General features: G+C 37.8%; 3 protein-coding genes across 4 annotated transcripts; 1 reads left to right on the top strand and 2 right to left on the bottom strand.

The window, feature by feature from the left end:
* Window positions 1-3,323: 3,323 nt before the first annotated feature.
* LOC144716252 (gamma-secretase subunit APH1-like protein) lies at window positions 3,324-6,908 on the top strand. 2 transcript variants are annotated; one of them, XR_013584865.1, is made up of 7 exons: window positions 3,324-3,585; window positions 4,278-4,433; window positions 4,576-4,661; window positions 5,008-5,133; window positions 5,769-5,896; window positions 6,474-6,684; window positions 6,756-6,908. XR_013584865.1 is itself a non-coding variant. In XM_078591358.1 (6 exons), the coding sequence occupies exons 1-6, from the start codon at window positions 3,473-3,475 to the stop codon at window positions 6,591-6,593; spliced, it is 729 nt and encodes a 242-aa protein (XP_078447484.1). In that variant the 5' UTR covers window positions 3,324-3,472; the 3' UTR covers window positions 6,594-6,908. The 2 variants fall into 2 exon arrangements, 1 of the variants encoding a protein (XP_078447484.1); XM_078591358.1 differs by having other exon boundaries at window positions 6,474-6,908.
* Window positions 6,909-10,198: 3,290 nt separating this feature from the next.
* Window positions 10,199-17,046, bottom strand: LOC144716146 (amino acid permease 6-like). The gene is made up of 6 exons (XM_078591205.1): window positions 16,955-17,046; window positions 15,512-15,745; window positions 15,313-15,406; window positions 14,031-14,379; window positions 12,961-13,188; window positions 10,199-10,683 (listed from the first exon to the last, which is right to left on the bottom strand). Exons 1-6 carry the CDS (start codon window positions 17,010-17,012, stop codon window positions 10,285-10,287), a joined length of 1,362 nt encoding a protein of 453 aa, XP_078447331.1. The 5' UTR covers window positions 17,013-17,046; the 3' UTR covers window positions 10,199-10,284.
* Window positions 17,047-19,842: 2,796 nt separating this feature from the next.
* LOC144716228 (alpha/beta-Hydrolases superfamily protein) lies at window positions 19,843-22,257 on the bottom strand. Its single transcript, XM_078591325.1, has 6 exons — window positions 21,775-22,257; window positions 21,373-21,484; window positions 21,191-21,284; window positions 20,469-20,646; window positions 20,334-20,403; window positions 19,843-20,253 (listed from the first exon to the last, which is right to left on the bottom strand). The coding sequence occupies exons 1-6, from the start codon at window positions 22,107-22,109 to the stop codon at window positions 19,942-19,944; spliced, it is 1,101 nt and encodes a 366-aa protein (XP_078447451.1). The 5' UTR covers window positions 22,110-22,257; the 3' UTR covers window positions 19,843-19,941.
* Window positions 22,258-26,441: the final 4,184 nt, after the last annotated feature.

Below are 26,441 nucleotides of genomic sequence, written 5' to 3'. Positions count from 1 at the left end.
AGTCATGTTTTCAAGAGCATGTATATCTGCATAGGATAGGTGAGTCACAACCAACAAGCAGCATGAACTTTATTTTTAATAGGATCAAAACCATATTAGTGATGGTCTCGCTTAAATCATATCTTCAAAATCATTTATATTTTCTTAAGGTAGGCATATTGCAACCCACAAGAAGAATGAACTATAACAAGAATAAACTTACTACAAATGAAGTTCTAATATAGATGATGACCTCTAGATGCCCCCTTCCCTGCTGGACGGCCAGTCGTAGAAGTGAGTTTGAAAGATGATATATATTTTTTTATTTTGATGCCCTAGTAATGGATCCTAAGGTATGTATGGTTAATGGAGAGACATACAAAGCTGCTGTCAAAATTTTAGCCAATAAATTCCAAATGGATCATCAGATATCGCATAGTGATAGCCTGATCTGATACCTATTGTGTCTGAAAACTGTCTTGGAATCACCAAAATGTGCAAATTGACCAGAATTTCCCAATTTGGCAGCTCTCATGACACCACATTTTGATACCTTCCATCACATTTATGAAATTTGATATTTGATTTATCTTATCTCTCCACAATTCATGTGCATTCAAAAGAAAAGTTAATTCCATGATTGGCTCATTATGGCTCTGTAAATATAATGGTATATTTTGTATTAATTGGCAGTGTCAATTATTGGATGCAATCCAATTGAACCAGATTGCGATGCATGAAAGAATGAGATTAAGTGAGTATAAAATGTAATCATATCCACATTAACTCTTTAAATAGATCCCTACTAATATACATTCGGAGTTTCATAAATATAACATAAAATCCAAAAACAAATAGTACTCTAAAAATATTTTTTGAATATTTAAGCTGGTAATATTTAAGCTGCACCTGTGATCATTTTAATGCCAAAATACGTAAATTTTATGATATCTATGCAATAAAATGTGGCATTAGAAGGGATAGTATATTTCTCTTTCACCTGCATGGGAGATAAGCTTAATTTTTTTTTTTAGATTAGGCTTTCGTTGGGCGTGCTATTAAAATAACAAATACTTGACTTCATGGGTAAGAATCTGTCTTATTTAATAAAATTGTGAAGTTTCTACTCATTAAAACACAATACAGAAAAGGAAAAATTAATTGATTTGGAGGGTAGTAAACTCTTTTGCTGCACTTGTGTATTTAACAAGAATGTGAAGTTTCCACTCACTCAAATACAATACAAGAAAAAATCAAATAATAACTTGATTTGAGGGTAGGAATCTATGTTTCTGGAATGTTTATTTAAGAAGAGTATCAATTTTTTACTCATTCTAACACAATACAAAAATGAAACAGTTACTTGATTTTGAGTTTAGCAATCAATTTTCCTGGAACTGTCCATTTAACAATAGTGTGAAGTTTCCACTCATTCAAGCTCAAGAGAAAAATGAAAAAATTACATGATTTTGAGAGTAGGAATCAATTTTCCTGGAACTATCCATTGAACAAGATTGTTAAGTTTCCACTCACTTAAACACAATACAAGAATGAAACAATGACTTGATTTTGAGGGTAGGAATAAATTTTGTGGAACTATCTATTTAACAGGAGTGTTAAGTTTCTACTCACTCAAACACAATACAGAAATGAAAATAATTACTTGATTCGGAGATAGGAATCACGTATTGTGGAACTGCCTACTTCACAAGAATGTGACGTTTCCACTTATTCAAAGACAATACAAATTTGAAACAATGATTTGATTTGGAGGTAGGAATGAAGTTTTGTAGAACTGTCTATTTAACTAGAGATTCAGGTTTCTACTTATTCAAACACATACAAATATTAAACAGTTACTTGAATTGGAGTGCATGAATCAATTTCTCAACAACTGTCTATTCAATGAGAGTGTCAAGTTTCTACTTATTCAAACACAATACAAATATGAAATAATTACTTGATTTATAGTGTATGAATAATTTTTTCTTGAATTTTCTACTAAACAAGAGAGCTAAGTTTCTACTGATTCAAACACAATCCAAATATTGCGGCCAAAGGGAACCCGGGCCCAGCTCGTGGAAGTGGTTTCCTTGGAGACCACACGGGGAGTATCATTTTTGGTTTCACATATTTTTATAGAGTTCAGACTAACACATCAATTGAGGTTATGTCAAAACACGATGGCTTGCTCCTCTATGAGAAGCAAATCCTTTAGGGTATCATCATAAAATCAGACTCACAATTTTTAGCCGATATGCTCTGTGCAGGCTCATGCTCCCAACGACATCACAAGGGGGTTTGGCGATACATCACATGGTGTCGTTAGTGCCTTACCAACATTTGCCAACCAGCAGCGAGAGGGGAATCAAATAGCAGATGCCCTCGTGAACTATGCGATATGCTCTCACACCCATTCCCTCTTTACTACTTTGCATGATCTTCCCCGAGTGCCCGAGGCAGCCATCGTGACGAGAGACTAGGCCTGTCAGCTCTCCACCCGTATGAGTGGTGTATTGCATGGAATGCTAGAGGAGGGAGTACATGGCGTCTCACCTAGACGTTGTACCCTTCTCGAAGATCCAAGATGATACTTGATGAGCACGAACATAACACCTGCTCCACACATCGCCAACTTGAGGGGACACGAACGAGCTACTGGCGCCTGAGGTCTCCAGTACAACATGGAGCGATATCACTATTGTATCTTTTTCCTTTGCGTCCTGGGCGTGGGCGAGTGGGGTCCGTGAGTAATTGGGATATTTACGCTCGCTCCACGCTAGACATGGTTGTTCTGTTCTGTTCGTTTGAAACGAACAAAAAATTCGGACAAAAGAACTGCAAAGGGCCTTGTTCTTTGTTCTGGTCTTTTTTTTAAAACGAACAAAATTCACACAGATTCACACATTCGCACAAAACTAGAACAAAATTCGCACAAAGCAAACAAAAGAACCGCACACGGGTCTTTGTGATGTTCTGTTCAAATTCGTTTTTGTTCTGTTCGGAAAACCGAACAGAACAAACAATTCGCACAAAAAGAACAGAAGAACCACGTCTACTCCACGCCTAGAAACACTTCTAAACATTTAACCTTACATATGTAAAACCCCGTGGATCGGTCTATGAGCACAACCCTTGGGTTGGTCGTATCCGGCACCCTATTTTTGCTGAGTTAGCAAAAAAAACAAAAAACCAAAATCCAAATATGAAACAATTTCTTGATTTGGAGTGGAGGAATAAATTTCTCTGGAACTGTCTATTGAACAAGAGAGCCAAGTTTTTGTGTTTCAAAATATGAAAAAAACAGACTATAAATATGAAACAAAGACTTGATTTGAAGGGGAGTCAAGTTTCTTCAACGTAGAAGAAGAAGAAGATAGAGAGGAGATCGGCGGAGAAGAGCGATTTCGTGGAGATTGTTGGGCCGATTTCTTCGAGATTGTCGGGTCGATCTCTCTGAGATTGTGGATTTGAGATCGCATTGAAACGCGCCATGACCGTGGCGGCCGGCGTGGGGTACGCGCTTCTGGCGCTCGGCCCCGTTTTCTCTCTCTTTGTGGCTGTGATCGCCCAGAAGCCATTTTTGATCCTCACTGTGCTCTCCAGGTTCGGAATCTTCTCCGCTCTATTCCAATTGTAGATGATTTTGAAGAAAAAGAAGAATAATCATTCAATTTTTTAGAGAAACGCCAGGAAAAGAAAGGAGAAACAATGGGTTGCCCAGTTAATGAATTTTCTTGTCTTAGTAGATATAAATATGAAGCACTTTGGGAATTTGAAACTAGTTTTCAGAAACCAATCGTTTTTTAGCAAATTGACTGATGAGTTTGAAGGAAAAAAAGAAGAATCTGTGGGAGTTCATGAAATTTGTTCCAGGAAAGCCTGGAAAAGCAAGAAAGAAACAAAGGGTGGGCCAGTTTACGAAGACGCTTAACTTGATGGGTACCACGAACAAGAACTTTGGGAATCCGTAGATAGATTTCAAGAAACTGCTCGAGTTTTGGCAAAAAACCTGCTTTGCGTGGTATTATTGATTGGTTGAAATGGTTGAGAGAAAATGTTGTCTTCGGGGGGTTGGAAACAAATATCTTAAACAAAAAATTGCTTAATTCGAGTATTGATCTTGGGACACGTTAAATTCTGTAGTACTGATGAAACAAACTGTTTATCCATGACTGAGAAACACGAACTTTCTGTACATTTCTTCTCGGATTCAATTGGACTCGTATATTAGATATTTGTCTATTTTTTATTCCTGAAATTGTTTTTTCATGGATCTTGATGCTTGGCTGTTGCAGTACATTATTTTGGCTGATGAGTCTGATAATCCTCTCGGGATTATGGAGAGGTTTCCTTCCTCTGCGCTCAACAGCTTCGTGGCCTTACATGATCCTCCTACTCACGTCTGTTGGACTTCAAGAAGGGATGCGTATCGTATTTTGGAGGATTTACAGGCAAGCTAATTCACTGAATTATCATCCGAATTTCTTCTTATTTATTTAGCATGCTCTCTAATCCTTTTTATAATTCCATTTATTAACTATTCACCTTGAGAGATTCATTCTTTTCTGTTCTAACCTTGTGATTTATGTTTAGGATGCTGGAAAATATGCTGGACGCTTTAGCTGACAGAATGTCTAGACCTCGTTTATTTTTGACAGACAAGATGCAGATTGCCCTTGGTAAGAGCCCATGATAACTACCCACAAAAGAAAAACGTGACTTGCCATAGGTAGTGAATGAATATAAGAGTTATACGTCGATTTAGAAAATACTTTTCACATATCAATTACTTTTATTAATAATATTATTCTGTTTCTTCAAAAAAAATATTGTTGTGTTATTCACCAGTTACGGGTCCTTTCCTCTTCCTCCCGTCAATGCTAGTATGTTTAATATTTTTACTTCAGAATAGCCACTCTGGTCGAACCTTTTTCGTTTTCTTCATTTCTTTTTGGTAGTTAACCAGTGTATTTGATAATTAACCTTTTTTTTTCGTGTGTTGTAATTGTAATCTTTGGCTTGCAGCTGGTGGTTTAGGGCATGGCTTGGCACATTCTGTCTTTTTCTGTCTCAGCCTTTTGACTCCTTCCTTTGGTCCGGCAACATTTTACTCAGATAAATGCTCGCAGATGCCACTTTTTATGATTTCGGGTTAGGATCAATCTGTTCTCTCCGTTTTATTCAAGATGAGGAAACAAAGGAGGCATCGGAAATGAATTATATTTTTCCAGATCCTAGCTTCTGTATGTAGAAATATCCAGAACTAATCTTTGGTATTTTTTCCTTGTTGATTAATTCATAGACAGATAGGCAGGAAGATATATTGGTTCGTTAATGGGTAAATATTTAATTAAGTTGATGGACGGATAGATAGATAAATAGATGGATAGATAGATAAATGTATAGATAAATAGATAGATAGATTTTGTAGATAGATTGAGAGTTAAAACGATGGGTGGATATAAAGTTTTATAACTCTTGCCTCACTCTGGGCTCTTGTCTGGAAGAATACATAATTTTGTTTTCAGGAATTTATTAAGTAATCTAAATTCGGTTGTAACTGGTTAACCTTTGACACTTATATTAGATTTTGTCTTTTTTAATGGAGGCGCAGTCAGTTTAATTTATTGGGCACTAATGTCATAGTTTTAGACTCAGGCGCTAATGGCTTTTCCATCTATTCAATCACTTTATGAATAAGTCCTTAAAAAAATCAGTTTAAACGAATTTTTTCTGTCATTTCGTTTATATTTGTGTCATTAATATATATATGTTTGTTATGACAGCCCTCATTTCCCTCTGCTTTGCGTTTATCCACACATTTTCTATGGTTATTGCTTTTAATGGATATGCGGAAGGGAGGAAAGTGGATCAGTTGGTGGTCCCAGCTGTTCACTTGGTAGCTTCCTTTATGGTATGGATCCGTAATGTCAACACTATTGTCTCTTTCTCTCTCTACACACAATATTTGCCTCTCTGTACATTAGTCTGTTTCTTTCTTGTTCCAACATCTGTTTCTGTCTATCTCATACTGCTTGTCTTTCACTTTGTTTATGTAGCTAGTTTGTTAGTATCAACTCTGTATTTTATTTTACTTTTGCTTTGCAAGGCATTTAATAATTTTTTTTACTTCTTGTCTCTTTCCTGTTTGGTTTTCTCTCACTCTTACTGCGAGTGTCTCTTTTTGTTTATGTTGCTCGGTAGCAAGTCTCAAATCTGCAATTTTTTAGACTGCGTAAAGCATTTGAGTTCTAAATTTATCTTCTTGTCTCGTTCCAATATTATTTATTTACTCTGTCAGTCTCTGTCCAACTACTTATCTATCTCTTTGTTTATACAGCCCAGTAATAAGCGCCAAATCTGCTTTTTTCTATTTTTTCTGTGCAAAAATTTGAACACAATAAAATTAACATTCTCTCTGGAGAATGTTGTTTTCAATGAAAATCGCCTCAATTATTTGACTCTTGTCAACTTCTGATTCTTTGTCGCAGACTCTGATCAACTTGTCGGATGGTGGCTGTCTCTTTGGTCTTCCTCTCCTTGGCGTTGTGATGGTTTTTACATTGTATTACTGTTGGCAGATGGCCTGGCGAAGGCTGAAGGAGAACTGATTAACTCCCATCAGCCTTCTCAAAAATATCATTTCTTGCTGACAAATCAAGGAAACAAACGTGGTTTTCTCATTTGGGAGGAGATAAAATGGTTCTATTCTGGCCCTAATTCACTTTGGAGAAAAAAATGTGATCTCTTATGCCTTTTCTCATTCATGCCAGAGGACAACAGTGTCTGGAGAGCTGTGGAGACAGGATTTTCAACTGGGTATTCGATATTTTCTTCAGGCGTACTGGTCGATGATGACCAATGTAATCGGTAATTCCAAACGAATCTTGATTAATCGATAATTGAGTGGTTCAATTCCAGTCTAACAGAGGGCGGGTGATAGTCGCCGATGATGTTCTCTGCTGGACATCATCCACAAGCCAGCATTTGATTGTGACTACAGAAGGTTAAGAGCGAGGGATAGAGAGAAGGAAATGTAAAGATGATGGTAAAAGAGAGAAAGATTTCTCACTGGGTGGTTCCCCTGTCAAAATGAGTCTTGCCTACCCTCTTTATAATGGTTAAGGGTCATGGGCCTTGACTTGGTACTGGGATGATGTTTAGCATAAGAATGACCCGGCATCATATTCGTAGTTAATTATGTTTTTTCTTCAAAATAAAGTATTTAATTATGTTCAATACTCAAGGTTTGTCTGGAAAAAATATAACTAAGAGAACCAAGGAGAGGTGGAGTCAAGCTGTTTTAATTCTTTATTCTTGGCTGCTCTCCCAAAGGAAAATATCTTACATGGAATATATTCTTTGGGGGAGTGTAAGATCATATCAATGCATGAATTGTTGTGTCTATGCAGATCTACTTCATATATTTTTATAGTCTCTATCACCTGCCCAGGCCACCAAAATAGTCTAAATCTTAATTTGAACCAATTTGATGGGAAACTGCATTCGTGGACGAACAACTGAAATTCTTATCACATTTTCCCTTGACTTTCATTTCATCCTGTGTTGATGGGCACATGTTTTTAAAAATACGAAGTCTAATGATATTTTTTGGCCGCATAATGTACCTATAGTCAAAGTTAATACCGTAAATGCATGTTAGGATGATTTTCACAGTGTTTCGTTTTGCACGCCAATATTCGGGTTATTGCAACTTGAGTCCACCTTACAGTAACCTTGACATTTCAGTTGGATATATTTTTGTTGCATTTTACTTGATCGACCATAGTTTAGAGATGTTTAACTTCGGTTCAAATAGAGATAAGTATTTTGTGGGGTTAAGAGCTAGGTGATGCCTATATTTATGTGGGGATAAGAGCTTGTGACATGTCAGTCCATATCTTCAAAATCCACAATCTTGAGGATATGAAATCTCAACTGCCTCTATATATATGTAGGGACATAAACTCCACAATAGGCTATTTATTAATTTAAGACCTTTACATTTAAAATAAAAATTATGTGTGAACCCATAATAGCAGAATATGTGACTAGCTGACAAGTGGTGGTGCACCAGCAAGCCAAGACTAGAGCATGGATCCATTCATAGTGCCTTACTGAGGCAAGGGTGACACATAGGCTGCCTCCAATGGTCTAGTGGATTTTGGTTATTTCAAAGTAATTTATACTAGAGCCATTCCAGAGTACTCCTCTAAAAAGAAAAATGTTTTCATGTTGGATTAATACTTGGAAGTTTTTAGGTAGGTACAAGTGGAAGAGCATGAGACATTGGATGAAGATCTTGCATTTCACTGCATGACATGCAAGATGTGGCCTTTCCTACGACACCACGTGGCATCATCTTGACCATCCATTTTCTTTTAATGAAACTGGTGACTGAGATCTCTCATGCTCATATGAATGTTTTTAAGAATTTTCTCTCTTCCCAGAAAAGGAACATTAGAAATCCTCGATCGATTGAGCACATAGTTGAGATTTTTTCATTTGAAATTTAGTGATTTGAATTGTAGAGGTGGTGATGCTTATCTTGGTGCAAAAAATATGATCAATCCATCAAAAGAAGAGGGAGAGTCTAGATTCCAATTATTTAATCAGTTTTCGAGTATAAGGCTTCGCTCCCTTCTGCAATATGAAGAAATAAGTAAGGGTCAAAATTTAGACCACTCATAGGGGTTCAACCTATATCAAAGATCATGGAAATGGTGATATGAATGGGTTTGACCACCAATGTTCAATGGACCACTGCATCCTCATGCAATATGAGATTTTCAGGCACTAACTTTTGAGATCCATGCTTTGATATTCAAACCTCCAATTTCCATATTTTTGCATGTTTGGCGTCCTCTCTTTTTTTAAGCTTTCTAGGCATTGCATTTAAATATCACTTGAGTCCTCAATTCCTTGACTTTGATCAAACACCATACATTCTGTCATTCGCTAAGTACTGAATTTAAGAATTGATACTCATTTCATATGTTATCTTAAAATTATCATCTTTATATTACCATTTTCATCCCAATTCACCTAAATCCATGAGTTGGTTAAAGTCAACGCTTTGAATTGGCATCATATATTTTTCTTACTTAAAAACTATAGAGATCAGACAAAATTATTATTATGGTTCTAGATTATCCTATTTCTGAAAAACTTAAAAATTCTAAAAACTCCCTTAAAAATTAATCAGCAGACTTGGTCAAGACATAAGCATTTCTTTATATACTCATTGAGTTTTATTCTGATTTTTATCTATTTTTATTTAGTAGGATTAGAGAAGTTATTATATTGATTTATATAAATATTATTTTAATCATGAGCATTTTCTTTAAGAAAATAGGCCAAGTTTGACCAAGTCACCCTAGCTCTTAATGAATTTGACACGCACTCAACATGGTACTCAGGTTTAATAATTTGAGTCAGTTTGGATATATTTTTATGGAAACATTGTGTGTTATCATGACTGCAATATTTTATCCCAATTATTAATGGAGGTCTAATGATTTTTGTGAGACTCATCAAAGAGATGCCAACCATGTTTTAGGACCAGAGATCCACTCGTGGAAAAGTAAAGACAGATGTTAAGGCCTACATTGATGCTGACTTTTTAGGCTTGCTTGTGGATGAGAGTGAAATGTTAGGTTATTGTGCCTTTGTTTTTGGAAACTTGTAGAGCTAGATGAATAAGAAACATAAATTTTCTCTCTATCCAGTGGTGAGTCTGAATTATGTCCGTAGCAGATGCTAAAAAACTTTGAAAGTTGCAATTGAGGGGCCTAGTTATATGCTTAATGTCAATAAAATTAAGCTACAGTTATGACTAAGAAAGTTGTGGGGCATTTTCAAACCAAACATATCAAGATCAACCGACACTTTTCTTTAGGAAAAAGTGGAGGCATGTCTGAGTCCTCTTAAGTGAATGTCAAGAAATTAACAGGAGTACTCTTAAGTGAACGTCTGAGTACTCTTTAAGTGAATGTCAAGAATTTCACTTATGGTTTACATAATTTGGTTTAACAGTTCAATCGTAAATCTAATTCTCATTTTCCACGCTATCTTCATCCCCTTTTTATCCCCACAAGACTGATGGGCAGGCTTTTAAACTGGCTTGCAGTGGAATCATCACTAGATATACAAATATTATAAAGTGACATAGGATCAGGACTTAAATCTTATAACCCAGATACAAAAACCCATTCCAAACCCAATATCAAGAAACTCACTCAATACAAAGCCCATTAAACCCCCAAGTCAACAAACATTCCAAACACCAGCAAAATAATAACTTCAGTAGTTGACATGGAAAGGGGTGGAGTGTTTGAGGCTGCTGAAGATATCAGCAACAGATCCAAAGGTGGCAAGGAGGGAGACAAGAAGACAGACTAAGCTGAAGGCATGAAGAAACAACCACTTCTTCTTCCAAGGAGGAACTTTGGCCTGGGCAATGTGCATGGCAACAGGGAAGTATACTGAGAGAGGCCAGAAAGAGGTTGCGCCGAGGAGGCCAAGTACTGAGTTGAAGAAGGGGATGAGAGCCGCTACTGCCGTCGTTAGCGCTACCAGCGCTGTGCGCAGAGCCACGCGCAGGGCAAGTCTGGGCGTGTAGTTGGCGCTGGAGGACTTAGCGCCTGGCCAGCGTGCAGTCAGGCTCTTCTCTACGGCGGCGAAGATTGGCTGAGCGAAGACCTGCGTGAGAGAGAGAGAGATAGATAGATGGATAGATTGATGGATGGATTGATAGATGGATAGATGGATAGATAGATAGATGGATGGATGGATAGATGGATAGATAGATAGATAAATAGATGGATAGATAGATAGATAAATAGATGGATAGAGATAGATAGACAGATAGATGGATGGATGGATAGAGAGATAGATAGATAGATGGATAGAGATAGATAGACAGATAGATGGATGGATAGAGAGATAGAGATTGAGATAGATATATAGATAGATGGATGGATATATAGATATGTAGGTAGATGGATGGATGTATGGATAGAAAGATAGATAATAGAGATAGAGGTAGATAGACAGACATATGGATGGATGGATAGAGAGATAGATAGATAGATAGATAGATAGATAAATGGATGGATGTATGGATAGAGAAATACATAGATAGAGATAGGGATAGATAGACAGACAGATGGATGGATGGATAGAGAGATAGAGATTGAGATAGATATATAGATAGATGGATGGATTGATGGATAGAGAGATAGATAGATGGATGGATTGATGGATAGAGAGATATATAGAGATAGATATATAGATGAATAGAGAGATAGAGATATAGATAGAGATAGTAGATAGATGGATAGAGAGATAGATGGATAGATAGATAGATAGATGAATATGATGAAGATCCGTGGTTGAATTCATAGTGGGTGGATGAATGGATGGATTGTTGAAGTCATCGATGCAGTTGGATGTATGGTTAGTGGATGTAAGTATGATTAATATTCTATAGATAGATGAATGGATGGGTGGATGGATTTAAGTTGTGATAGATGGGTGAATGTGTTACAGATAGCGTTAGAGTTAGAGATATAGAGATAGAGATTGAGATGAAGAGAGAGATAGAGATAGAGATGGATGGAAGGATGGATGAATGGCTCGTCAAACGGATAAGTATTATGATCCGTGATTGAATTCATGGTGGGGGAATGGATGGATTGTTGATGTGATTTATAGAGTTGGATATATGGTGGATGGACGTAAGTATTTGTATTATTATATCAATGGATAGATGGATGGTGAGTCGCTGAGTAGATTTATTTGTGCTATGATGGATGAGTGAATGGGTCATAGATAGAATTAGAGATACAGATGGAGATAGAGATGGAGATAGAGATATAGATGTATATAGAGATGGATATAGTGATAGAGATAGAGATAGAGATAGAGATGATAGAGATAGAGACAGAGATAGCGATAGCCATGATAGAGATAGAGACAGAGATAGAGATGATAGAGATAGAGACCGAGATAGCAATAGTGATGATAGAGATAGAGATAGAGACAGAGATAGAGATGATAGAGATAGCGATAGCGATGATAGAGATAGAGATAGAGATAGAGATAGAGATAGAGATAGAGATAGAGATGATAGAGATAGCGATACCGATGATAGAGATAGAGATAGAGATGATAGAGACAGCGATAAAGATAGCCATAGAGATGATAGAGATGATAGAGATACATATAGCAATAAAGATGAAAGAGATAGAGATAGCGATAGAGATGGCGATAGAGATGATAGAGATAGATATAGCAATATATATGATAGAGAGAGCGATAGCGATGATAGAGATAGAGATACAGACAGAGATAGAGATAGAGATAGAGATAGAGACAGAGGCAGGACACAGATAGAGATAGAGATAGAGATAGAGCTAGAGCTAGAGATAGAGACAGAGATAGAGATAGAGCTAGAGATAGAGACAGAGACAGAGACAGAGACAGAGATAGAGATAGAGATAGAGACAGAGATAGAGATGGAGACAGAGATAGAGATAGAGATAGGGACAGAGACAGAGATAGAGATAGGGATAGAATGACTTATTGTATAAAATGATTTATAAATTGAAGATGGGTTGGTAGAAGATTAGCTACACAGGTAGATGGACTTAAATAGAGATATAGTTATATATACAAATAGTTCAATAGATGTATAGACCCTTAGACAGAGAGAGATTGATAGATAATTGAATATATATATATATATATATATATATATATATATAGAGAGAGAGAGAGAGAGAGAGAGAGAGAGAGAGAGAGAGAGAGAGAGAGAGAGAGAGAGAGAGAGAGAGAGAGAGAGAGAGAGAGAGAGAGAGAGAGAGAGAGAGAGAGAGAGAGAGAGAGAGAGAGAGAGAGAGAGAGAGAGAGAGAGAGAGAGAGAGAGAGAGAGAGAGAGAGAGAGATAGATAGATAGATAGATAGATGGATGCCTACTTGGTATGCTCCGGCAAGGTGGATGACTATACAGAGGTTGGCGACGTCAACGAGCCAGAAAGGCTCGTAGAATCCAAAACCTGTGAGAATGTTGCCGGGCGCAGAGTTCCCGAAGGCAGCGTAGCCAACGCAACCGAGTGAAAGATAGAAGGCGGCCGTCAGGCCAATCCCATACTTGGTCACCTTCTTCATCGTCTTGTTCTCTGCTGGCGGCGATTTTAATGTATCCTGCACAGGAAAAGATTGAGATATAGAGACAGAAAGAGAAAGAGAGTGAGATGGAGGCATTTAGATAGATTAAGAGAAAGAGAGAGCGAGACAACGAGAGAGAGAGAGAGAGAGAGAAAGAGAGTGCGAGACAACGAGAGAGAGAGAATTCGAGAGAGAAAGAGAAAGAGAGAGCGAGACAACGAGAGAGAAAGAGAAAGAGAGAGCGAGACAACGAGAGAGAAAGAGAAAGAGAGAGCGAGGCAACGAGAGAGAAAGAGAGAGAGAGAGCGAGGCAACGAGAGAGAAAGAGAGAGAGAGAGACAACGAGTGAGAAAGAGAGAGGCACGAGAGAAATAGAGAGAGAGAGAGAGAGAGACAACGAGAGAAAGAGAGAGAGAGAGAGGCAACGAGTTAGAAACAGAGAGAGGCAACGAGTTAGAAACAGAGAGAGGCAACGAGAGAGAAAGAGAGAGAGAGAGAGAGGCAACGAGTTAGAAAGAGAGAGAGGCAACGAGAGAGAAAGAGAGAGAGACATTGAGAGAGAAAGAGAGAGAGAGCGAGCGAGAGAGAGAGAGAGAGAGAGAGAGAGAGAGAGAGAGAGAGAGAGAGAGAGAGAGAGAGAGAGAGAGAGAGAGAGAGAGAGAGAGAGAGAGAGAGAGAGAGAGAGAGAGAGAGAGAGAGAGAGAGAGAGAGAGAGAGACAACGAGAGTAAAGAGAAAAAGAGAGAGATTACGAGAGAGACACAACGAGAGAGAAACAGAAAGAGAGAGGGAGACAACGCGAGAAAAAGAGAGAGAGAGGAGTTAGAAAAATAGTGTGAAAAAACAGGAAAGACGGAAGTCTTGCAATCTTTTCCTCACCTGTATTTCTATCAAAACCTCCGCAAAGGTGTAGGCAAAAGCGATGTTACCCAACGCCTGTAGCGCGTTCCAAGCCTTAGCGGCGGAGGACGCGGCGGAAGCGCCGCCAAGAGACCCCAAGATCCGGCCGTCGGACGCCAATCGGACGGCCGAAAGACCGAGCCCGATCAACGAGTAGGCAAAGGACATAGCCGCGGCAGCCGTAGATACCCAGGTGATCTTCTCCAAGCTTGGGAACTGCGACAACGCTATCTCCATTAAACCGAATAACACCATGAACTTGTTCCCAGATACCGCACAGGCCGCGCTGTGGCCGTTTTGATGGAAGCAGTTCGATCTCTTCACCGCCCTGTTCACTCAGATTATTATAACTAATATAAGTATGATTGGATTTGTCTATAAACTGAAGAGATCTTCTTTAGATGACTTCTTATGGATGACTGAGTTTTTTTAGACGTCAGAACTTAAAAATCATTGAGTGGTTATTTTGACTAACTAAAGGGTCGGTTCCCCTCCTTATGACCCACATAATTTGTTGGCCTGTCTTAACTTATTCCATTTTGTTACGGACTAAATAAAAACCTTATTTAAAGATATGTCTTAATCCTAGAATGATCCCAAGTGAATCAGTTTATTGAGAAGTATATGATTGAATACACATTATTAACAATTCGTTTTCTTGGTTTCTATTACTTGAAGTTCATACTCTTCAAACGGCCTAACAACGATTAGTTTTTTATCTCCATGTCGAGAGCCGACGAGAAGAAATAGAAAAAAAAGTTATACATCACAACTTAATCTTTTTCAGGAAAGATGAACCAACAATAGGTGATAGATATATCAATAAAAGATCACGGATCATGTGAGTATGATTAAACCCACATCATGCTTGTGGTGGCTCAATAACTCGCCCTCGTTTATAGGCAACAGAAAAAAATAGCTATACAAGATAACATAATGTTTTTCAGAAAAGAGTAACCAACATTAAGTAGTAGATATGTCAATAAAATATCACGGATCATGTGGGTATGATCATACTTATGGGGGCTCAGTAACTTGCCCTTATTTGCAGTCAAAAAGAGAAACTTTATCATCTTTGATCCATCCTAAATTATCCCATTTTAGGACAGACTTAATGAAATGTCTGAATCCCAAAATGGTCACGAGTAAATCACTTTATTGCGAGTTAAATGACATCTTAGAATCTACAGTAATACACATTACTAAATTCAAACTTAACAATTCATTCTTTTGGTTTATATTCCTCTAAGAACATACTCACATCATACTTGTGGTGGCTGTGATGGTGTAGCCGACCATCGTCCCCCAAAGATTTGCAAACTGTGCAAGCCCGCAAAAGAAAACCTCTCGAGGACCTGGCAAGATCACCATTCAGGAACACATTTTCAATCAATTTATTCTTCTAAAAAAAATGAAGAAGATGGTGTTACAGGCAAAAAAGAAGAAGAAAGAAGACGAACCCAAGTAAGATCTGACGGCGTCCATGTAAGTGATATTTCGGTGGGAAGAATCAGGAGTGGGGAAACGATAGCAATCTGCTAGAAGAGTGGAAGTATAGAAGGTGACCATGGCGAAGCCCAGAAGAACAACTGGACCTAGAAACCAGCCCAGTTGAGCTACGCTCCAAGCCAGTGCCAGGATGCCAGAACCGATCACTGCCGACAGTACATGAGCAGTTCCAGTCCAAACAGTTCCTATAATCATCCAATAATTTTTTTGTTTGAATGTTTTTAATGAAGTCAGAAGAATGTCTTGCATAGTTTTCTTTGAATCTTGTTACTTCTTTTGATCTTATAAAAATCACGAAAGAGTAAATTCTCATGGTGTTCTTCGTCATACGCGTTTTTTCTTCCGACTTCTTTACCCGATTCTTTTCGAGTGCTCATACAGATAAAAGTAAAGTGAAGTCTTATGATGTTGTTCGTCATTGGGATTTGTAGTTATGACTTCACTTTATTTTTATCTTTATAAGAACATGGAAAAATCACGCAAGGAAGTCGTAAGGAAAAACATCTAAGATGAAGAATAAACATTGGAATTTCTAGTTATGACTTGTTTTGATGTTATTATAATTATCGCGTGAACTGAATTCTTCTGAAGTTGTTCATCATGGGGATCAATTTATGTCTTCTTTTGAAAAAAAACTTCGTATGCCTTTAAATGAATTCCGCAGACGGCAGACTCATGACTCTTTTGATGTTCTTATTCAATCACGAAGAGTCAGTCCGTATGATGTTGTTCACCGTTGGGATTTATTGTTTTGCGACTGTTTTTTTAATTTTCTTACAATAATCACGTAAACTGACATGCTTATGATTGTCTTCATCACAGTGATTTATTCTTAAGACTTCTTTTGATGTTCTGATAAGAATCAAGTAAAGAGAATCCATATGATGTTCTTCACCATAGGGATTTATTCTTTGCGACTGTTTTTTTCAATTTTCTTACAATAATCATAAGGATTATCTTCATCAGAGGGATTTATTCTTCAGATTTCTTCTGATATTCCGATAAGAATCAAGTAAAGGGAATCCATATGATGTTCTTCACCATAGGGATGTATTCTTTATGACTGTTTTTGATTTTCTTACAGTATTCATGTAAACTGAACCCTTATGATTTTCTTCATCATAGTGATTTTATCTTAAGACTTCTATTGATGCTGTTATAAGAATCACGTTAAGTGAATCCAGATAACGTTCTTCATCCCAGGGATTTATACTTAAGAAACACGTAAAGTAAATCCTTTATGATTTTCTTCGCCATAGGAGGATTTAATCTTTACGACTTCTTTTGATATTCTTTTAAGAAAACTTAAAGAGAATTCTAACGAAGTTCATCATCATATTAGGATCTATCTTCATCCAAAATCATATAAATATAAATTGAGACGGGCAACTCACCTTGTCTTTCATGGTCGTCTTCTTCTTGGCCGCTGATGACCTCTGGCGACTGGGTCATTCCTTCTGCAATTTCTGAAGCACCTCCACACGGCTTCAAGGTGAAGAATATATTAATATAAACTACTTGGTACTGCCTTGGTTGTTACGATAGTCTGTCGGCAGCGCCTTGCAAGACGTAATTTTTCTAGAAAAAAACATATAAAAGGACTTCCATTGATGAAAAAAAAAGTTTGCCTCAAAAGCGTACTTAACAGGAGCCATCTATCACAGATCAAGAAGGAAAAACTCCTTCCATGCTTTTTTCATCCTAAAGTAAACTTATATGAATGATCACCTGGAGTGTTGTTTCATCTTCTTTCTTAAGATTTTTTTTTTTTTAATTCCATGAAATCGTTCAAAAAGAAAATTACTTTGAGTTCCATGCAAAAGCCACGGCGACCAAATATTGCTCATAATCAGTATTTTACAAAATATTGTTCATATTCAGTACTTTCTATCACATTATTCTAATACTATGATTAGTCTTTCATATCTTTTCCTTAAGGAATTGATTGATCGTGTATATCGTTTATATCTCCAGTTTTGATGAATAAATAAATGCAAATAGTTTTACATAAGTTGTAGATATTAACCGACTAGAGCAGTAATTGAGGAACTATTAATCTAGATCAAAGAAATCATTCGCTGAACATTGTATGAATGGTTGATTGTTTACTAATTACAACCACGTCATCGTTCTCATTGTGGAGGAAGCGTATTCATTAGCTTTTGCAACAACCTTGGAGAAGAAACTGGACAAAAAATGCAAAGAAGATGACAAAAGCTAGGATTTCGGGACAACAGAAGCCGTTCTCATTTTTATTTTTTCCATATTTTCAGTGCCCTCTGAATGGGAATTCTCTGTGGTGGAATTACCGTTAAAAGGAATCTACAAATCTTATATTCACACTTCTTCAGTGGTCGTAAGTTGTAACGTTTTCTCCTACAAGTTCTAACAACCTATTCGTCATCTTTTCAGGGTTGCATCTTGTTTAGAATCTGTGATTGGATACCTCACTAACCAGGAATTAATAAAAGAGAAAACATATTTACAAGGGTTGTGTTATTAGTTCATAATCTTCATTATGGAGTTGATAAAAGAAAGAGAAGGAGTATGCTTCTCTTAAAAGTAAGAACCTTGCAGCCATAATAACATATAAATGGCTTTTTTTATTAAGATTTTTTCTCTATTTTTATTGATGAAGAATTTCCTCTTTGATCCCTCTCTTGAAATCCTTGTAGATCTTCTGGCCATATACTCATCCTGGAAAAGAGGTTTTGAGAAAGCACAAGAAGAAAGAGGGAAACGTTGTTTTGCATAGGCATCTGAAAATGGATGCCCCCCTATTTAGTTCTTTGGATATTTTTAGGAAACGTTGCATAAATCTACCAAAATAAAAAATCTTATGAATGTGATCCTCTAGCCCCAAGTAAAAAGTTAGTAATAAATATAATAACCTAATAACTAACTAGATATACAAACATATAAATTAATGAAAGATCAATTTAACCCATTGCTAAGTTCAGTTTCCAGCCTGTGGGGTGCCAATCCACAACCATGCTTTACAATATACATAGGAGTAAATCATCTCTCCCTTAGAACGTTTGCCATAAACATTTACCATGTACATATAACCCATCATTTGGACAAGACTCTCTAGTGACTTAGGTTATAGTTTACCAGAAAAGATTGATCGATCATTCTAGTCTGTACTTATGAGTAACAAATACCATTAAATAACACGTTCTCCAATATTTTGACTACCCTTGAATGGGAAATCAATGCATCTCCTTTCTCGAGTTAAATCCTTCAATATTAAGGTTGACCAATCTCATCTTGACCATTAAATCACCTTTGAGGGCTTCTTGTTTTATTTGACCTAAGACTGATTAGAGTCCTATAACTAGACACTCATAACTTCTAGTCGAAATACAATCGTCCATCTACAAGGTGTCTTTGGTGTGTTAGGTCTTAGAACCACTGACACAATCTAATTGATAGTTAACCTAATTGATAGTTATGTATATACTGTTCAGGGATTCATACAGGTCAATTTCAGTGAACTCTTTCACTAAAGGAGTGCCACCATCTATCCTTGGAGTCTCTGCTCTGATAGACACAAATCAGCCATAATTATCATATTAGTAGGATTTGGTAGTACAATATGTATATTTCAATGTATATCTTGAGTATCATTTGAATAGGAATATTTGGAATATTTGTTTAAAGACAAGTGATCTATGTATTATGATGTAATCACAGGTCACTAAGCCATTCCATATATTCAAGGAATTCATCATGGACATTACAGGACAATAATAATGAGCACATGTTTATTTTAATGAATTTAAATCAGACTTTGATGCATGACTAGCTTAAAGGCCACAGAATATCCATCACCATATCCACTAGGGCCAACAGTTAAAAATCTTGACTTTTAGGTCCATAATATTAATTTTGGATTTCATTTCAAGTAGTAGGTCAATCATCCCTGATGAAAAGTATTTCATAAAATATGGACGACAAAAATACCATTGTGAAACAAATCTGAATGTAATTTTATTTACAAGTGACTAAAACAAAAATTCCTGATACCATCATGCAAATATTTATTGTGGACATTAAATATCATTGCATTGATCTCATTTTACTAAGTAAAAAATTATCTTAATGTGTTCATAAATTATTCTGAATAATTCTCCAAAAGTGAATATGACATACATATTAGGATTAATTTACTGAGCTTGAGTGATTAAATGAATATATATATATATATATATATATATATATATATATTAAGCCAATTTTTTAGTCAATGTTGCAGTTGATGTCGGGTGTAAACTCATAGTTGTTAGAACAAATGAACTGAATATTACTTACAATTTACCTTTCCTCTCTCCAAATTACACGATAAATAAGTTGTAACAATGAATATTACATGAGATTTCTAGGACTTCGGAAGATTGGACAACCATGGAAGAAGCTTTTCGTGGACGGCTTCAGGCCTGTCATCATGGGGGCAATGACCCACACCTTCCAAGACAAAAAAACTTATGTTTGGTAGCGGAGAGGGCAATGAGGAGAAGCATCTTCCTACCGGGCCATCCAAAGGAGTGAATGGGTCTTCATCTCCCCATAAGATAAGAACCAGGATATTCAATTTTGGCACCAAGCATACTGGATTTGGCCCTGGAGGACCAGTCACAATGGAGACAAATGCATCAAGAGCCCCATCATCATTTGCCGGACCTCGAATAATCTGTAAGAAATTGGATCAGAGAATTCAAAGCCCTTTTCTTAGACACAGGTAGTCGTAAGATAAGTAAATCCATAGGTTACCTCAATCAGATCATCATCCACAGACTCCTTGTTTCCATATACAGATTCCAAAATGTTCCTAAGATTGTCTCTGTTTCAGAAAAAAAAATGTGGGTTATATTTTCATGACATGAGGATCAGAAGAGAAGGGTCTACCTTTCTTTTACGCGGTTGAAAAGGGCCGAAGCAATCCAGTGTTGTTTAAGTAATATGTCAAAAAGCAAGAGTAAAGGGAACAACAGCTTGATTCTCCAATCATCAACAATGGCCTTGTTATTCATTCCCCCAGAACAGTTTAGGAGTGCAAGCCCTCGAACCAGCCCTTTCGACGACTCTGGTCAGGCAAAGAGAAATTAGCTGCAAAATAAATGATTGAAAAACCATTATATATGACTCCATTTCAAGATGTTCTGCATTATGGGCATGATAAAATAGAAGAGGACTTTTAAAGTTAACAAAATTATTCAGAAAAGTCTAAGAAGAAGGGTTCAAATAAGAACAGGTACCAAAAATAATAGAAAAAGAAAGAGGGTTTCTGCAGATGATGGATACAGAGTCGGTTGTGCAGATGAGGTTTCATAAGGGACATCGCCACTGTAGAATATGATCTTGGGAATGGACTCATGTACTTTTATTCCATTCAAACTGCCTTAAATAGGCATATAGGTGCCATATAATTTCAAAAAAACCAGCTAAAAAACTGATTTGGTATTCTCTTTGATTAGAATATGGGCAGCAGGATGTTTTTTTGCAAATCTGTAACGACCATTATAATTTTGTTAACTTTAAAGGTAAAATCAACAAAAACAAGCCATAATCTTCACGAATAGTAAAATCAAACGTAACTATCTTGGAGATTTGAAGAACAGAGTTTAAACCTGATGCGGCAATAACACATGCAAGACTTCCAACCGAGTTCCCAACAAGGACTGTGGGCCTCCCAACAACTTCATCCAGAAAATCCAGAATCAACTGATGAAATCACAAAATTGCAGAGATAGTTTGGTAAGAATGTTCAGAAAATACCCCTGTGATTGGCAAAAATAAGAAAGAAACTTACCTCAGCCCATGTTTCCATTGTATATTGGAAGCCTTCAGGCTTATCGGAGGCGCCAAACCCAAGCAAATCAATAGCATACACGGTGTGTTCCTCCGCAATTACACCAATATTTCTGTAATTAATGAAGCATGCGAACGATCCACAGTAAGAAAATAACATTTTTCCCCAAAAAAATAGAGGATCGGCCAATGGAAAATCCAAGACAAAACATAGCATAAAAGGGGAAGGACTCTACAGCAATCAATGGTATAAACAGTGTAATCCTCCACTTCTACATCAATAAATTCAGTAAATTATGGAACTGACGAACACCCAATGATCAGAAAACAACAAAATTTCTCCCAAATTGAAAGATCAAAAGAGTGTTAAATCAATGGACAATATTTCATAGCTTACTACTACCTGCGCCAATGAGGAATGGAAGCGCCAAAGCCATGAACAAGCAAGACGGGAAGCCCATCGCCGGCGACCTTACCCTTCACCAGGAAGTTTATATTGAATCCCCTCCACTGCCAAGTCGTGCAAGCCTCCTCGATCTCAGCCAGACTAACATTCTTACCAATGCTCTTCGCAATTGGTGCGGAAACGAGGCGTTCATCACCGACGGCAACCGTCACGGATCGATCTTTCCATCTTCTTGCAGGGATCAAGAGACGCGACGCGGACGCCGGGTAGGGCAACGAGAAGCGAGATTGAAAGGGTAAGATTGCAGAAGACAGAGACGAGGAGTACGCCATTGATTCTATCTACGGTGGAGACGAAGATCAGATCAAATTGAACAAGAATTATACTCTCTGGAGCGAAGAATTCTCCGGCGAAGTGTGTGGAGCAGATTGATTCTGCCCATGGAGAAAAAAAAATTGAACCGGATTATGAACAAGATAGAAAGATTAATTCTTTTGAAGGAAAAAAAGATTGAAATATTAATCTTTGTGGATTTAAGGCCGTTATCTGTCATCAGTTTAGACGTCATCCGTCGTCCGTCATCCGGAAAGTTCTCTATGATGTCCGATGTCTGATGATGGCTATTGACGTCATCTGGAAAGTTCTCTAGAATTCACGGCTATTGACGTCATCCGTCATCTGGAAATTGCGGAACCATGTCTGATGATGGGCCTGATAGTGGATGAGATGATGACGATGAGTTCGGATGATGTGACCATCATAAGGATGATGGTCCCGATGACTGCCCGTAGAATTCACGGCTATTGACGTCATCCGTCATCTGGAAATTGCAGAACCACGTCTGATGATGGGCATGATGTGGATGTGAAGATGATGATGTGTTCAGATTATGTGACGGAAGTAAGAATGTCGGTCTCGATAACAGTCTGTATAATTCACAGGTGTTGACCCCATTCGTCATCTGGAAATTACAGAATGGTGCCTGATTGATGGGCATGATAGTGGAATTGAAGATGATGATGAGTAAGGATGATGGTCTCGATGACTGACTATAATGGATAATTCACAAGTAACAGGTATTGACCTTATCCGTCATCTGGAAATTGCAGAATGATGTTTGATGACTAGTCTGATAGTGGATGTGAAGATGATGTGAGTTCGGATGACGTCCTTTCGGTGAGGGATATCAGATGATGTGACAGTCATTTGTAATGTTTAGTTCACATATAATGGCTAGTGATGTCATCCGTCATCTAGATATTGCAGAACACTGACTAAAGTTGATATTCTAAGGCGGACCCGATAAGAATTGTAGAAGATGATAAACATGGATGATGTATACGGGATGCTGCAACCATCGTTCGGATGAAGGGGATTTCAATATCAGTCTCATGGCATTCCATTGGCTTCAATATCATCTCATTGGCAAACACAAGTGAAATTTGAGGTAATATAAAAAGTTTTACTGCTTTATGTATGGGGATCATGAATACTGCACATATATTATGTTAGTTAAAGTTAGACTGATTCATATCTGGAGGGAAAATCCTTGATTTATTTTTGAAGATAGTATTCCCAGCAGGCATAAGAAGTTGAGAGTAAATTTAAGGAAGAAGCCGACAGAAAGACATGGAACTACACAAATGGAGCGAGGGAAACCAGCCCAGCTTGGCATGCGACAGTCTATTTATGTGAATACTATCTTGTTGTTCCAAGATAGCTAAGGCTTCACACGATCAACAATCATATATAGTTCATCCAAAATTTTCTTATCTTTCTCCCTCATCTTTTGCCTCTTTTTCCACCTGAATCCTACCTTGCTTAAACTTGGTAAAGGTAAGGTGACCCTGCAAGGTCTCTGTCACCCTCTCCTTCTATACATCTCTTTTGTATCCATTAAAAAACAAGTTATTGATAATGTACCGAGATAATGTGTTTGATCTGGAAATGTGCATGCCATGGTGTTATTTTGACCCATGCCTTTATAACCATTGGAAATTTTGACCTTTCCATAGGTGAAAGGTATCCATATAAATATATGTATGTACATCAATGGACATCCCATTACCCTTAAGATCACTTTTCTCTCACTTCTAGACATGATGGATCGAGGTATATTTTACATTCATGTACATACATGTTCATTCTTAGGAATAAGCACAAGATACTTGTGTATAAATCAAGAGTGTATATATACACAACAGAGCCAGCTACTTGTGATTATTTTACTCCACAATATCAATATCCTTCATCATTTGTTTTTTCCCTTTTGATATTCATATCTGAGTCTTTGGATTATTTTTAAAGTTTTTTTATCATCCGTTTCTGTCCATGTTCAAATCACTGGATCAGCTGCTAGTCTATTGTAGCCTGTACAATAATAGGACCACCAGGTGTCAAGCCGTGGCATGGTGCATTTGTTGGTTTATATGTCTAGGTTTATACCTAAGAGGAGGGTGAATTATTTAAAATTTTCCTTTTAGTTTTTCTAATTTAATTCCGACAGGATCGTTTGCCTATCTAGTGGAATGGAGATAAAGGATCGACAAAATGATTTGCATACAGGTTAGGGCTACTCTCTTACTATTGTCATGGGGATATCATTGTCCGGAGTTCAATAAAACCCTATCTCGAGTTCAAAGCCCCAAGCAAATGCTCAGAAATAGGGTTATACAAGGGGATGAAATGAAATAGAAGTTGGTGAGGTAATTTTCACTCCTCAATCCGCTTAGCCTTGTCCGATGAACATATCTTCCACCTCTTCTTCAGACCACTCAGGTCACTTCACTTTGCCCCCTTAGTCATCTTGAATGAGGTTACCACAACCTAAAATCAACCATTTAGGTCACACAAGTGGCCCCCCCGGCCTAGCCTAGGAAACTCTCAGAATATCACTTGACCTCTTAAGATTATAAAATTAAATAAAAAATGTGAATCAAATATAAATAAGTAAATCAATAACAATTAAGATTAATAAATTTGACTATTATGCAACACTTTTTAGATGCTTGTGTTTTGTCCTCCATGAACTGTTTATTTAGACTTCCCTTTTTGGGGTTTGATTTTGACTCTAACTAATCACCCCGTTCATCAATGAACCTAGATTTTTAATATACCACATTCACAGGAACTCCTCTACTAATCGTTTAAACAATTATCTTGATGATTTAGCTCGATACCCTCATGATATAAAGATCAATCTTAAATCAGCCAATGTCTACTCTTCAAATGATGCCGACAAAACCCCTATGGATTCAGTCTCTTTAATCCTGAACTTCAATTAATCAAATATTTTTGATGGGGGACCATCCACAAGACGCCACGACCAGTCGACACCAGCCTCGCCGAGCTGCCTGCGCCGATGCTCGCCAACCGGGGTTTAAGTACCCCGCGTAAGCATCCTTATCTTACTCGCTTTTGTTTCTGTTTTTTTTTTTGTGTTTTTGGATTTCATGGACTGGGTCGGTGTTGGGCCTCGTCCTCATCTTTTACATTTATTTTTAAGTTTTTTTTTCAAATTGTAAGGAGAGGCCGAACCACGTCTCGCGACGGTTCGTCCTCCCCCCCCCCCACGTTCACTTGCACCTATCCTCACTATATAAGGGGATAGCATGCCAAGAGAACATTTGAGTCATTTGTTGAAAAGAAATCCAATTTGTGTCTCCACTATCGTAGAGAGTAGAGAGTAGAGAGGTCCGGCTAGCCTCGCCCACGTCGAGACCACTCCGTGGTTAGAGCCCTCGTCGACACGTTGAGATCACTACGTGACGACGTGTCCAAGCGTTCCGTCGAGATTACTCCGGGAGCCGCCATGCCTGCGCCCGCGTGCTCCCCTGCGCCCGCGCGCCCTACGCCCGCCAGCATCCGTGTGCTGGCCCCCACCGGCGCCTCCATCCGTGCCCGCACATCGAGCTGCCGCCTGTTCTCGCCATCCGTCGCTGGTCCAAGCTTCGTCATCGACTTGGGTGCGACTTGCGCCGTGGACTATTGACCAATCCGTCAATACCCAGTATTATTACCTGTTCCAGTCTTGTCTTCCGCTATCACGTCCTCTGCCGAAATCACAACTCTTGATAGGATAGCCATTTCGTCGAGTGATAGGAATTTACTTGTGGTTGAAAGGGTGATTGCTGACTTAGACGCCGAACACCCTAGGGCCGTCAAACGCTTCTCTCATCTTAGACGTCTAGTTGGTCATTAGGGTCATTGGGAGTTTGATTTTTGGATCAATATCTCACCATTGATCGTCATGGATTTAGTTCCCTATCTGTGAACAGCCGTCATTGCTCATTCGAGGTTGTCTTCGTTGTGCATGCATTCATATAAATCTCAAACCCGTCCGTCTATTCCTGTGACGTAATACGAGCCGACCGATCCCGGCAGGTCGTATTACATCAATTTTCTACCTAGATTCTTAAATCTTCTCAAATCAATCCCAAATTTGTCTCCTTTAAGATACTTTCAATCTACAAACTCACAAAGTTTCTCTCTTGGTTCAAGATCAAGATATTCTCATCTTCAAGATGCTTTCAATCCACTCTTTCCTTCTTCTAGCTGTTCCCTTAATGTACACTTTATTTCTATGAGATTTTCTCTTTCTGTTCCCCATATATTCTTAGATCAATCGCTTTTAATTGATATTAGATTTAAATAAGAAATAGGTT

Source organism: Wolffia australiana, chromosome 20, assembly GCF_029677425.1.
Source record: "Wolffia australiana isolate 7733 chromosome 20, ASM2967742v1".
In the NCBI taxonomy this organism is placed as follows: Eukaryota; Viridiplantae; Streptophyta; class Magnoliopsida; order Alismatales; family Araceae; genus Wolffia; species Wolffia australiana.
The sequence above is the reverse complement of the archived record's forward strand: the minus strand, read 5'-3'. Positions and strand labels throughout refer to the sequence as shown.